Genomic DNA, 15,587 nt, shown 5'->3' with positions numbered 1-15,587 from the left:
AATGAGGATAGAGGAGAAAGGCAAGATGGGGATTTTGAGGGGAAAGTAATAATTAATGCCACAAGATTCCTGAGAAGAGAGCAGCAAGTCACAGCTTACAAAGCACAGAGTAGAGACACTTTGTTTTTAGAGGTGGAGGGCAGGTTATTTTAGAAGAAATGTTACCATAGCAGAAGAAGAAATAGGAGGAGGTGAGGTAATCTGAGATTATGAAAGTGCCAGAATAGTTTAAAAAATTTTTTGCAAGAGGGGCTAAGCAACCTCTCATGAATTTTTAGTAGACGTGGTATGTTTTATGACTTTCTCTAGCATACCTCTATGTCCAAGGAGGAGGTAGAATATATGAAGAGGAGAAGAAAGGGGAGGAGGAGTCAAGCATGAACTCACAAAAAAGCAGACTATCTTGTTTAGAGGAGATTAGCGTATCAGGCTATGGACCTCAGGAAATGGAATTGTGGCATGTTTATTGGATACATCAGTTTCACAGTCATTGGCCTTTTATTAATTGACATCCAGCAAGAGCAACGTGTGCTTAAAGAAGTAAGTTAAATTGTAAAGTGAAGGTCAATATAACCAAGACATTAAATTGAATCATACTTTCCTTTTGATTTGTTTTATGGAAATCAAAGCTTAACAGAGCAAAAAGAAAATCCCACTTTTCTGCAAAATGTATAATGATGAAGAAATTACTTTTTTAGTGATATATATTTACATTTTCTGTGTTGGTTACTAAAGTAAGAGCAGCTTAAGGTGTGGACAAAACAGGGGATAGAATTCAAAACCTTTGATTCTGTCCATGTCTGTGTTGTCCAATGCAGTAGTTACCACCCATAGGTGGCCATCGAAATTTCAATTACAGTTATTAAAATTAAATTTTTGTGCCTCAGTCACACTTGTCACATTTTAAGTGCCCAATACCCCTTGAGTGGTTAGTATTTACCATACTGGACAGTGCAAAAAACTTTTCCATCTTCACAGAAACTTTGCTTAATAGCACTGTTCCAGACTTTTCTCTGCCCTTAGTTTGGGCAAGATGCCTAGACATTTTTGTATTCCCTGTTGTGTTATCTGTAAAATAAGGCAACTTTGGCATATTTTCAGTGATAAGTATCACAATTATTTGTAAGTGTAAAGAAATTTTTCTATGTGCATCAACAACTAAAAAGTGCTTATTTTGCAATGAGAACTAATACTTAAAATGGTCACACATAAAACATCTATTGCAATTTTTTATTCATTTGACATAGGTAATATTTTCACACTAATAAATGAAACTTTTTTTTCTTCTAAAATCATACTCCTGTTGTGCTTGGAATGGTTTATGTTTCAAATGTCGTATTTTGTCTTTCATTTTAATATGTAAGAATCTTTGAAATATTTCCATTTATTTTGACAAAGATACTCATTTTCTGTGATATCATATTTTGCAGAATCTTTCATGGCGAAAAGCTTATGAACACCAACTTAATATTCATAATGGTTGAGAGCAAAGGGACATGTCCCTGTGACACACGACTGCTCATACAAGCAGAACAGACTTGTATCCTTTGACATCAGAGCTATCTGGAAAGGAAAACCATCTTAACATAATGCATTTTGAATCTTGTCACATTGTTTATGCTCATAAAGAGGAAAAATATTAGACTGCTCTGATCACCTCGCAAAGGCAGAATGGATTCCTCACTCAAAATTTGGTTGGAATGTCAAGAATAATTATGCTACACATGCCCCAGAAAAAGATAATTCACAATTTAGTTCTTTAAATCCCAATGTACTTGAATTGTGTTGGATGAGAGTAATGATGTATAAGTTATCTCTTACATGTTTTGGGAAATACATTACATTGTATTTATTTTTAGTCATGTGGAAAAAAAACTAACAAGAGATTCCTTAACAAGCCTCTTTAGCTGATGGTCCAAATCCTTGTGACATGGTTAAGCAACCCAGATACCGAAAAGGGCCTGATGTCTGCTTTGATAACAATGTCTTGGTAAGATCACACTTCTACTGGATTGAAATACTATAAATTAATGCTCACTGGCCACAAGAATTCAAGGAGACAATTTAACTCAAACATAATGTCTTAACCATAGTTTTTCTCATTAACATGACATACTTGCTGGTAGATTTTTTTCATTTCAGTAGTTTTCATGGTTAGCATAAACTTAACAGTTGCTTCTTTTGTATGTCCTTCCCACAGAAATTGTGCTTTCAAACACAATTCCAATCAATTGACTAATAATCCAAGGTCATAAATCTGATTTTCAAGATTAATAAATAATTAACTCATAGTAAATGTTAATTATGATATATTTGTTGCCTCTATTTATATTCCAATCCTGAAGATATAAAAATTAAGTTTATTACATTTTCATTAGTTATATTCGTCTTCAGTGAATTGAAAAACCTGTTATACAGCCATTGTCTTATTATTATGGAGTTCTGGTTTCTTTTGGATGGTTTCTGATTCTATCACATATTAGACTTGTATTATTTAATTTCTTTTTCTGGTGTTTGAAATTAGACCAGGTCAATTAAACAGGGTTAGTTTGATAAAATATTACAAATCATATTAAATATATGTCACTTAAAGATGGCTTACTACGTTTCCTATAGTTCATCTATCTTTCCCTAATAAATACTATTCTGACTTATTGTGTATTGATTATGTACAAGGTAGGTAATACATCATCAGTATGTAATACATTAGCTTTATGCTTTAGAAATACTAATCTATTCTCAAAGATGAAGTCCACATAAAAATCTCTGTCCACCTCTTTTTAACTAATTTTAAATACGATACTTCCCAATTCTGATTCTTCAAGGTGTGCCACCGCATGAAGTGGCTTGCACACACCAATGAGCATCCAAACGTGTAATGCATTATCTCATAAATTGTTTATTCTAAAAATAGGTCAGAACATCTATTGATTAATGTGCATTTTTAAGAGTTATTTAGAAGAGGTTTACCTACTCAGATACATAGCTGCATTTGTCCCAGAAAGGATAAAACATTTCACAGATAATATAAATTAAAAATGGAGCAAAGAAAGAAATAAAATCAGTGATAAATTCAAGATGTATTAGCCAGTCAATCCCAGTTATCTCTGTGAGGGATTATTGATCCTTGCTAGGGAAAGTATTTCAACATTGCCACTAAGGGTTTTTTTTTTTTTTTTTTTCCTTAAGACATTTAAAGTCCAGATAGGAGGACTCATGTTATTCTGCCTACTACACCTTCAGCAAGTTGCCCATGTAAAATTATTTCCCAAAGAATATTTTATGAAGCGCCAAGGGTCATGTCACTCGTTAGAGAAGCTTCACTCATCAACTATTTGCCACCAGTTTTTTGACAGTAGGAATATTAAATTCAGATGAACTTGAAAAAATGACATAAAAACCCTCTTGCCCAAAATATTATTCTAGGAGGCTCTATCTTATGATCAAGGCATTAAAAAGATTTGACCAAGACAAAAATGTTCAGCAATTGAAGCTCCTATAAACGGGTTGTGTGTGAAAGTACAACTGTTGCTCAGTAGCTTGGTATGCTAATAATATCTTGTGTTTCTTTAGCAGTGGAGTATTTTGGTAATGCTTATTTGCAATGGTCACTGTGAATCTGCTCTGGATGGAGACTCACGTTAACTGCCAGCAAATTGCATGAAATCTCATCTTGTATGTCTTCTTTTCTGTGTTTTCTTTCCTTTTCCTGTACTTGCTACTTTGCCCGTTATTAATAGGATCAACTTAAATGCACAACGAGTGGTGCCTGTACCATGATGTCAGCTCCTATCTTCATTTTACTGCAAGTTTTCATGTGGTGTGGATGGTCAGTCACTTTCCCTAATTTTTCTTTTTGTTTTTGGCTTGAAATTTTAGAAAGTCACCCATATCCCTAAATCCATGATATTAATGTTCCTGAAACTAGGTTATTAAAATCTCAGGACCAATGTTGTTTTGGAAATAGCTGATTTCAAATGGCATGTAAATTTCTAATCCTAAATGAAACATATTAGTTTTCAATATTTATGTAAAAATGATTTTTTTCATAAAGTTTTTGTATAAAAATTGTCATTGCAGAGACAAATATACATGCTTCATGATATGAGAACTATCTAATGACAATTTTTAGAGGTGGTTATCTCAGTTTATTTACAAAAGATGCTAACGCAAATTTAATTCCTTTCAGATTTTTCTACTTAAATAAATCTGACTTAAATAACTTTTTAGATTTTTACCCTCAAAATATTGAAATATTTTAGAATAAGTGCTTCCAGTTTCTAAGTTCATTTTATTTAATATTACATTATCTAGCCCAAAATTATTAACCTTTGAAGAAATTTCTGAGTTCTGTATTCAGTACTACTAACGGGAGGTTTCGGCGCTTGCATTTGCGTTTAGTTCTTCATTTACTGTTTTGCAATTTATTTTCTAATGCTCTGGAATCATCATGATTGTGTTACTAGAGCACACACGTTTGTTGTGTTTGTCATCGGTTTCCAGGTAGTCATTGATTAGGAAGCCACTAGATGGAGATGTGGCCATTACTATGAATGGAGTGAATTCACAGGCAGGGGTGGTAGAGGGTGGGGAGTAGAATAGCAGAGGGAGTCTCAGAAAATAACCACTTGTCTTCTGGGATAATAAAAGAATGGTTTTCATGGCAAAAGACTCCAAACAAAGGAAACATTACTGTAATAATTAAAATACTAAAATTAAATATCTTCATATAAACATTTTAAAAATTGATATGTATGCAACTATTTGAAATATTATTGATTCCTTAAAGAAGTTCATAGGTAGTCAACGATTACACAAGAAAAGTGTTACCAAATATGTTTCCATAATTGTCCTTATTTTCCCTTCATTCAAAAGCTTACTTCTCTCAATCATAGAATTTTTAGGTAAGATTTATAGGTTATCAATTACACTAAAAAATATATAAGTATTGGTCTTGAGTAGGCCAGCTCTCTTTTTACCTTTCTCTTAAAAACCTATAGCAATGGCTGGTCGCAGTGGTTCACGCCTGTAATCCCATCACTTTGGGAGGCCGAGGTGGACCTGAGGTCAGCAGTTGAGACCAGCCTGGGCAACCTGGTGAAACCCCATCTCTGCTAAAATTCAAACAGTAGCTGGGCCTGGTGGCACGCACCTGTAGTCCCAGCTACTCTGGAGGCTGAGGCAGGAAAATTGCTTGAGCCTGAGAGGTGGAAGTTGCAGTGAGCCGAGATTGTGCCACTGCAGTCCAGCCTGGATCACAGAGCTAGACTCCGTCTCCAAAAAAAAAAAAAAAAAAAAAAAAATTCCTATAGCAACAGTGAATGTAAATTTTTTTTAACCTAAGAACCCCCCCCACACACACAAAATAACATTTTCCTATTATGATACATTATAAATCTATCATGGAAATAATTATGTATCACCATGGACTCAACTAGATATTTGTGTACCGGATAATATGCTTTATAAATTGGGTTTACATAAAATAAATTTCTCAATGGACAATTATTGACTTGCTTTACTTCTTTGATTAATAAATGTTAGCTTTTTCATTTGCTTATCTTTTTTGCTTGTGTGTGACTTAAGTCTTCATAAAGCTTATATCAAAAACTCTCGAACACTTGAGTTTTGATGAAGTCCTCATGGTATGGAACTTCATAATTGTAGATGTTGTATAATCTATATCCTGATCTCTAAAAAGAACACATTTGAGATTCCTTTATATTATTATATCACAGGAATACATAATATAGATGGTGTATATTTTACATTAACAAGATGTGGTTTCAGTATTTAAAAACACAGTTATCAGTATAGAACAGTGAATCCCCTTAGTGCTATTTGAATGTTGATATAATGATATCAGAGGAAGTATTATTTTCTCTGAAACAATTAAGTTGAAAAAAAATCATTACAAAAAGTACTGAAAGGTTAGTTGGCAGTTATTTCCCACATTAAGGACCAATAAAGGTCATGGTCTATGCTCCAATATAGTCTGGCTAAAACTAGCAATTTCTGTTGGATTAGGTTCTGCTCACAAGCAAGGTAGAATGGTAGTGTAATCTCCAAAGCCTACCAAAGGGCCATTAATCCTGTAGATTCCAGAAGGATAAAGATTATACATAAACAATTATGAAGCTCCATACCATGATGACTTCATCAGAACGCAAGTGTTCAAACAAGACTTTTTGATAACAAGCTTTGTGAAGACTCAAGTCACACACAAGTACAAAAGCAAATGAAAAAGCTAACGTTTATTAATCAAAGAAGTAAGGCAAGCCAATTCTGTCCATTGAGAAATTATTTTATGCAAACCCAATTTATAAAGCATAGTATTGGGTACATAATCTGTCTACATTTAAAGAGTTGAATAAATATACTGCCTATCTCTCGAGTAAATGTGTAAGAGTGTTAAGGTGCCATGTAGGAGAACAAATTATTTGCTGGGGGCATTATTCCTATTATTATGCAGTATCTACCTGCCTAAAAATTTTTAAATATAGATTTTCTTTGAAGTTGCTGGTGGTAACTTTAGTACAGACTTACCTGAATTCAAAAGTTAATCCATGATTTGATGGCTGTCTTCAACAGTGATTTGCATTTTGAAGGAAATTAAATGATGGCTATAATTCAGAAAAAAAAAAAAAAGATCAAAAACCTTTTAGCCAAATGACCAGAACATTTTCTTTTGAAAAATGTATTTCTAAATTTAATAAATTAAAAATTATTAAGCTTGTACTGTATGCCATTAGTTGTCCCAGGTTCTGAATGGGGAAAGAAAAGCAGAGTAAGAGTTTAGCAACAGTAAAATTCAAAAGATTTTAGTCACTGGTAACACATGCTGTATAAAGAAAACTTTGGGGGCAAATACCATATGAATTTTACTATGGTTTAGATTTTTTTAAAGAGTAATGAGAAAGGACTAAAGAGTTCTCAGTTGATATCTTTTTTTTTTTTTTTTTTTTTTTTTTTTTTTTTTTTTGAGACGGAGTCTTGCTCTGTCACCCAGGCTGGAGTGTAGCGGCCGGATCTCAGCTCACTGCAAGCTCCACCTCCCGGGTTCCCGCCATTCTCCTGCCTCAGCCTCCCGAGTAGCTGGGACTACAGGCGCCCACCACCTCGCCCGGCTAGTTTTTTGTATTTTACGGGGTTTCACCGTGTTAGCCAGGATAGTCTCTATCTTCTGACCTCGTGATCCGCCCGTCTCGGCCTCCCAAAGTGCTGGGATTACAGGCTTGAGCCACCGCGCCCGGCCTCAGTTGATATCTTTAACACCACAATCTTTTAAGAGACGTTCCCCTATAAGGAAGTCTAATAAAATTAGTTTATCATATTTTAAAATAAATATATAATATTGGCACTGATTCTTCTTCCATTTTAATGTTCTAAACTTAAAGTACCAATATGTTGTTTTCTACTTAAATAATCGTTTAAAAATCAGACCGATTTATTATATCTGGTTATGGTGCCAGTGGGATTTCAGTCTCTATAGGACGGAGATAATGCTGGGTTGCTCCCACATCAGGGCATTTGTGATTTAGAATGTATCCCATAATAAGACTTGAAATGCAAAATGTATGGGAAGACATGATCAGGAAACTTAAAAGGCACATTTTTCAGTGTGAATTGACATGCAGACTACAGGGAGCCCCAATAACTTATCTAAACTACCACCTCCCATCGAAACAGATATATCTCATCATCACACAGAGGAAATGAAACAAAAAACACCCAAATATAAAAATAAAAACACTGAAATAAGGGCCAAAGAGAATATTTTTCTTTCCGTAACACATTTGTAGATTATAAAGATGACAAAATATATTCTTAATACACAAATGGGTCTTGTTGTGTGGTAATTTTTATTCAAATTAACACTTAATCATAACTGGGGAGTACTCCTGGTTAAGCGACAATGACTTCTTTAAGTTAATACCTCATAGTGTTTCTAACCAGTCAGTATGTGCTGCTTTATTGAGTACCTACTATTCATTTATCAAATCGTTACTATGTATCTAGCCACTCTTCTGTGTGTGAAATACATTTATATAAAGTATTTTTTTTATCTCATATTCAATTATTACTGGTACCCTGTTTTTTATCTGGTTACCCTACCTGGAGAGAAAAGCATCTGAACAAAACAAATGCAAAGGCACTAAAGAGCTTGGCCTGTTGCAGAGGCAGCCAGTGTTATTGAAGCAGAGTGAGTATGTGGGAGAGGAAAAAGTGGGAAGACGAGGCAGCCAGGCTCCAGACCTCATAAGACTTTGTAGACCTTAATAAAGAATGTAGATTTTGCTCTGAGAATGATGAGAAATGTTGAGCAGGGAGTGAAAGAATGTGTGGCGTTAAGAAGACTGCTTTTTGGAGAAGCATTTGCAAAAGGGCAGAGTAGAAGCCATGGGACAAGTGAGGCAGCTTTTGCAAAACGGAAGGAAGAAGTAATGGTGACTTGGACCTGCAGTAGTGACAAGCAGTAGGTTTGGGGATGTATTTTGAAGCTAGAGTTAGAGGATGGATTCCCAGCTGAAACCCCAACTCTGCAAAAAATATAAAAAATTAGGTGTGGTGATGCACACCTATAGTCCCAGCGACTCAGGAGGCTGAGGTGGGAGGATCACCTGAGCCCAGGGAGGTCAAGATCATTGCACTCCAGCCTGAGTGACAGAGTGAGACCCTATCTCAAAAAAAAAAAAAAAAAAAAAAAAAAAATTAGATTTGAGAAAAAAAGAGGATCGTACATTACTTGTAGTCTTTGACCTTATCTGCTACTCTAAAAGTGCTATTTACTGATACCAGAAGAATTATATTAGGGGCAAGTCAAGTTTGAAATCCCTATGAGACATACAAGAGGAGAAAGTAGAGATCAATGAATTCAGAGACCAGAGGAGAATACAGGATTGAACATATAAAAGAGCAAGTTATTTGGAAATGGATGAAATTTAAAGCTGTAGGACTAGATTAGATCATCTAGGAAAAAAGCGTAAAGGAAAAAAGAAGGAGAAAGAAGTAACACCTGGAAAAGTCTAACATTGTAGACAGCATGAAGAAAAGGAGGTCAAGCCAAGGAGAAATACACAAACAAGTTTCCAGAAAAACCAGAAGAGTAGGTTAGCCAAAGATACACAAGAACGTATTTCAAGGAGACAATGTTATATATTTGTCAAATGCTTCTGAAAGGTCAAATAGGATAAAGACTAATAATTGATTATTTTATGATTCTGTTTAGATTTGGGAGGTAAATTGATTGAAACCAAAATTATTTTCATAGATTCTTTTCTCCCAGCTTTCTTTCTTCTTAACAAACAAAATAGTTCTGCTGCCTTAAAATACAATTAAAGAAATAATTTTTATATATTTACTATGTGGCAGCACTGTATTAAATCCTGGTGAACGAAAATAGTCAAAGTTCTTATTCTTTGGGAACTTAGAATCTTTGTAAAATTATTCAACCTATTATTTTGATTATTAGAACACCTACCTTGGATTAGATTCTTTAAAGATGTTTAAATATATGGTCTTTCAAATAATCCCATCAGAAAGTGGGCAAAAAAACATGAATAGACAATTTTAAAAAAATGATATAGAAATGGCCAAAACATATGAAACATTGCTCAACATCACTAATTATCAGGGAAATGCATGTTAATACCACAATGTGATACCACCTTACTCCTGCGTGAATGGCCATAATAAAAAAATAGATGTTGGCATGGATGTGGTAAAAAAAAAAAAAAAAAAGGAACAATTTTTACACTTCTGGTGGGAATGTAAACTAATACAACCACTATGGAAAACAGTATGGTGATTCCTTAAAGAACGAAAAGTAGAACTACCATTTGATCCAGCAGTCTCACTGCTGTGTATCTACCCAGAGGAAAAGTAGTCATTTTATGAAAAAGACACTTGCGCGTGTATGTTTATAGCAGCACAATTCAAAATTACAAAAATGTGGAGCCAACCTAAATGTCCATCAGCCAATGAGTAGGTAAAGAAAATGTGGTATATATACAACATGGAATACAACTCACCCATAAAAAGGAATGAAATAGTGGCATTTGCAGCAACCTACATGGAGTTGGAAACCATTTTTCTAAGTAACTCATGAATGGAAAACCAAATATTGTATGTTCTCACTTCTAAGTGGGAGCTAAACTATGAGGATGCAGAGGCATAAGAATGATATAATGGACTTTGGGGACTCGGGAGGAAGAGGGGAAAGGGATAAAAGACTACATACATTGGGTGCATTGTACACTGCTTGGGTGACAGGTGCACCAAAATCTCAGAAATCACCACTAAAGAACTTATCCATGTAACCAAAAACCACCTGTTCCCCCAAAACTATTGAAATTAAATAAAAAATAAAAAATTAATATGAGGTTTTTAAAAATGAAATTCACTATGTTAAAAGGAATTAAAGGATGTGGAAATTGTTATCAAATATAGAACCTAGGAATAAAAGATGAATAATACTTTTGCATTAAGAGGGAACTAAATGAGCTACCACTAGACCGTGGGGAGTTAATGTGAGTACATTCATTCTAGTATTTCTTCATTGTCTCAAGACAAATCTCTTCCTAGCTTAGCTCTTTATTTTGGATATTTATTTTCCGTGTCCTTTCATTGTTTATGGTTCAAATACATTATTCTTCATTTTACTTTAATTCTTGATGAAGGTCCAGATGCTATGATTGCACGCTATGTTGAACCTTAGAAACTGTGTAAGAAACATGGGAAATGGAAATGTATTTATCAGTCCCAAACTTTCCCATATGGAGCATAGTTGCTAAAATCATAATTCTTGGGAATTACAAAACCTATTAAATTTTACACTTCTTGTATTTATAAATATATAGGATTTTTGATACTATGAAAGTTTTTACTTTAAAATTATTATTCAAACAGCATTTATTATTTTCTTTCATAATCATAAAAATCTACAACTAAAAATTTAAAGCATTTGTCAAATGATGCTAGGGAAGTTGCTTTAACCAAAATTCCTCAATGATAAAATCCAGGAGAAAGTAATTTATTTGGATTTCAGTTAAAGCAATTTTATAAGGTAAGTTCAGAAGTGAAGTAAATATGGATTACTCTAAAAGATGTGTTACTAAAGATTTTTCAAGATTTTTATTTTTATTTTTATTTTATTTATTTATTTTTTACAACAGGAGGATTATACTGACTGTGGTGGTGTTTCTGGATTAAATCCCTCCCTGTGGTATATCTTCGGAATCCAGTTTCTACTACTTTGGCTGGTATCTGGCAGCAGACACCGCCTGTTGTGACCTTCTGAAACCAAATCTGCATAATTAAACTGCAGACCCTGCCAGAACATGAGCCCTCAATTACATTAAAGTAGGGTCAGCTATAAAATCAGACAGATATTACCTGGGCCTATACCATGGCATAACACTAAGGCGCAGACTCCTAAGGCACCCATTGGCTGCATGTCAGGGTGTCAGATCCTTAAACGTGTGTGAATGCTGCATCATCTATGTATAACATCAAAGCAAAATCCTATACGTGTCCTCTATTGGAAAATTTGGGAGTTTGTTGTTGCATTGTTGGTGATTACATGTGAAAGGGTTCCCCATACAATTGTTTATGAATCATAAGAAATGTCTTGATATTGACCTGGAATTTTGACTTGTTGCAGTTTTACTAAGAAAATCTCTAAGGGGAAAGAAATTATTTTTGCCTTCACTTATTCTTCTGTTAAAACTTAATTCCTGCTTTGAGTATAAATTATTGAAATGTATAGAGAAAGAATTAACATTGGTCTAAATTGTTGAAACACAAATAATGGCTAATTTTCTATGAAAAATTTGCCATGAATCAAATGCCTTATGAAGAATGGCTTCTTTGCCAAAAATAAAACACAATTGATGACCAATTAAATTTTGATGGAGTAATGAACTGATGGTTTGAAAATAGTACCTAAGAAATTATTAAACTAAAGGTGCTTGAGGGAGAAATTAGAATATGTGACATATTTCCTTATAAATGTAAGCAAGCCCTTAATAAGTGCTTTGATGTAATGTTTCTTTTGTTCACAGTAATGTAGTGCTAGCCAGATATTTAAAAATGCTCTAAGAAAAGCTTGTTGGGGGGAGGGGGAAATGTTTTTCTTGTGATAAATGAACTTTGGTTTACCAAGGGTATTTTGCATGATGCTGCTGCTATTTTAACTTTTCAGTTCTTTTTTCTCTTACTGTAGAGTGTAGTCATTGAAAAGTTAACTGAGTGATATTATTGTTATGTAAGAATCTGAACCTTGCAGTGTAAATGCACTTAAGTCATCTTTTAAAATGTTGTTAAACTACTCTGAATATACTGTGCAATGTAAATGCTGAATGATTGGGGTTAGATAAATGGTGAAATGAGAATTAATGAATTTTATACAGATTCGTGCTTTCGCCTGATAACCTATGTACAGATATTTTAAGTACATAAATCAGATTTGACACATTTATTTTTTGAAAAGTACATATATGTTCTCAATGAAGATTCATCCTAGGTTTCCTCTTTGTTCGTTTCAATGGTAGCACATACAATCCAAAAGTTCCTGCTACTGCTGCTTTTGCCCTTCCATTTTAAATGGTATGATCGTTTGACCAAAATTTCCATGCAATTTGATAAGGGTTTTACAATAATCTGAACAAATAGGAAACCTTGAATCTCTATGTATGCACATGAATACTTGATTGTGAATAACAAAAGTTGTTTTTTATACAGCCTCATTGGTGAAAATGATGGTTAGTGTAGTAAATCAGATATTTCATTATAGACTAATATGGTAGCAGATTATTTATGCTTTTAAAAATTATTTTCTGGAGCAAACAGTATTTGAAGAAAGGGTAAAAACTATGAATGTGTAATTCTAAGAATAGTTAATAATTTTACTGAAGGCTGAACGTATGTAGATATTTTTTATGATAAAATGCAGTTTTTCTTTTTTTGGAACATGCCAATTAAAGGTATGTGTATATGCTGGAAATTTTCTTACATATCCTTTTTAAGTCAAAGTTATTAACATTATCCAGCATGCTTTAATATGCTCCACATATCAAAGATATAACCAATAATTTAACGTAGTTTAAAAGATAATATTTGTTTTGTTTTTAGCTTTGCATACATTTGTAATTCCCTCCCACCACCAATATACCTTAGGTACCATTTGTGTACATTTCTTTATTTAAGATTTTTTTTTCAATAAAAAGGGGGTAGGGGGAAATGGAATCACTTTGCCAACTATTGTTCTAAGAGTTGACATCAGTTACCATTTCTAATGCATTGTTGTGATTTTGTAGTGTCATTCATAACTGGTATTGACATTTTAGAAAACACCAAAGTGATTTAAAATATATGTGGAAAAAAACTTCTCACTCTAGTAACAACGTTTAAATCATGTTGTTTGTTCAATATTTAAAAGTTATTGTTCAATTTTTGCTAGACTATCTTAAATCATGATAGTGTTGGGAAGGGGGTATCAAAATATAAAATTGTTTGTGTATATAAACAATGCACATTAAAACAATTGAATTGCTTCCAGCATACAACAAACTACCTTAAAATTATGTTCAAAATCTATTAAATATATTTTCATGGCTAATGTCGATTATATGTTCTCATCAATTACACTGTTATTGTATTAATCGCAGTTAAACTTGGCATCTCTTGGCAGGATCCTATTTGATTTCTTTTGCCATCAAAATATATTTATATGCATGAGTTTTGCTATAAACCTTTATTTTCTGCTGTAGAGTTATATATTATTGACAAATTGACAAATACAATTATAAATTGGGTAAGAACAAGCTGATTAAAAATTGTTCCCATGACTAATATTAGTCTTCATGCTTATAGCATACTTTTCTTTAAGACAGTAACACTCATCCCATCAAATTATTATATTACATTTAGTATTTTTCTGTGAGTTATGTTGACAAGAACTTAAATTATAGCCTGTTATTAATATTGATTTCCAACGACTGAACAGTATAAAAGAACAATAAAAAAAATTATACACTGCTTTTACTATTTAATTTTTGTTATCCTCATGTGGCTTAATGTAGTTAGTCACTAAAACAGAATTCAAGTAAGCTTGGCGATGGTGTTGAGTAACAAGAAAGAATTTTGCATTAATGATTTCTTTATATTTTCCTCATTTAAACAACCAGCATTACTGCCAAACACCAACCGTGGTCCATATTTGTAACAGGTTTTTAACATGACATAGTTAGCAAGTTTGATTGAAGAGATTTTTAGGTCCTGGGCCTATAAGATTTTAGTATGATCTTTTTTCATGTTTCTAATGCTTGAGGCATTACTGCTTAACTTGGGGGAAAAAAAAACAGTGTTGCTGCCATTTGTAAGTTTTCCTATAATATTCCTTTTATTAACTTTAAAACTGGCCTTATGGGGTTCAAATAGGCAGTATCCCTTTTAAGTGACCTTTGCAACCCAAGTGTTACTTGCTTATTTGATGCTCTCTTGTATTTTAAATCTCATTTAAATCTCTGTCTGTGACCAACAAAGCTTAAATTTTGTCTTAATTTAAAACTCTGGATCTATTCCATTGATCATGTTAGACGTTAAAATGTTTAATGGTATAGTCTGACCTAGTGAAACAAAATGGATGTTGTGACTTTTTTAAAAGAATAGAATGGAATGACTATTTCACTTGCCCAAAATTTTAAATATTTTTTCATCTAAACTTGTATTGTTTCCCATAGCAGAATGTTAATATTCACAGTATATTTCTGTGAAGAGCAAACCAATACAATATACTGAGTGTTGAAAAAATTCCAGATTTTTAAAGAATTAAACAACCCTTACCAATAGTTTCATCTACCTTATTTCTAGTTCACACAGTTATCTCAAAGAAATTCCACTGAAACTAATGGGATACTGTCTTGTGTAGATGCCAATTCAGTTTATAATGTGACCTAGTCAAGCTGTCTTTTTGTTGTGTTATGTGAGTGTCACATCATGCTTTTAGGAATACTTTTATTAAAATGGTGTGCATTCATGCAAAAGGCCAACTGGCTTTTGTGAACAATAGATTTTTTCTCCCCTTTATTTTGTTCTCTTGACACTTTTGTGAAAATTATCTAGCCTGATAAAAACATTTTGTAAAAATTTGTATAATACTGTTATAAAATATTTATAATCCCAGAAAATGTTGTGTTAAATCTTGTGCAAAAACAGTATATTCAGAATAAAAGTTTATCATTTAAAGTCACCACGTGGTTTGGGTTTTCTGCTTTTTTAAAGATCCAGTTGGAAGAGACAGATGGCTCTGTCATAAATATATTTTAAGAGAGAATTCTGGATTGTGGAGATAAAAGTTGGGCTTAAATAGTGCTTTTACAATTACAAACCTCAACTCACACAAATACAGTGAATCCTTGAACAATATATGTTTGAACTGCATGGATCTACTTATATGGATTTTTTTCAACCAAATGCAGATTGAAAATACAGTATTTACAAAACGGAAAACCCACATATACCAGGGGCCTACTTTCTCTGTACCCAGATTCTGCGGGGCCAGTTTCCAGACTTTTGATACATCTGGG

General features: G+C 33.2%; 1 protein-coding gene across 8 annotated transcripts in view; it reads left to right on the top strand.

The window, feature by feature from the left end:
• Positions 1–15,250, top strand: part of CACNA2D1 (calcium voltage-gated channel auxiliary subunit alpha2delta 1) — a 501,837-nt gene extending 486,587 nt beyond the window's left edge. For all 8 annotated transcript variants that reach the window (XM_050782803.1, XM_050782805.1, XM_050782801.1 and 5 more), the window contains 3 exons: positions 1,431–1,540; positions 1,908–1,990; positions 11,175–15,250. In XM_050782803.1, coding sequence (XP_050638760.1) covers positions 1,431–1,540; positions 1,908–1,990; positions 11,175–11,291 — 310 coding nt within the window. In that variant the 3' untranslated portion in view covers positions 11,292–15,250. The remainder of the gene's footprint in view (positions 1–1,430; positions 1,541–1,907; positions 1,991–11,174) is intronic.
• Positions 15,251–15,587: the final 337 nt, after the last annotated feature.

This window comes from Macaca thibetana, chromosome 3 (assembly GCF_024542745.1).
Source record: "Macaca thibetana thibetana isolate TM-01 chromosome 3, ASM2454274v1, whole genome shotgun sequence".
Classification (NCBI taxonomy): domain Eukaryota; kingdom Metazoa; phylum Chordata; class Mammalia; order Primates; family Cercopithecidae; genus Macaca; species Macaca thibetana.
This window is presented reverse-complemented; position numbering and strand designations above follow the sequence as displayed.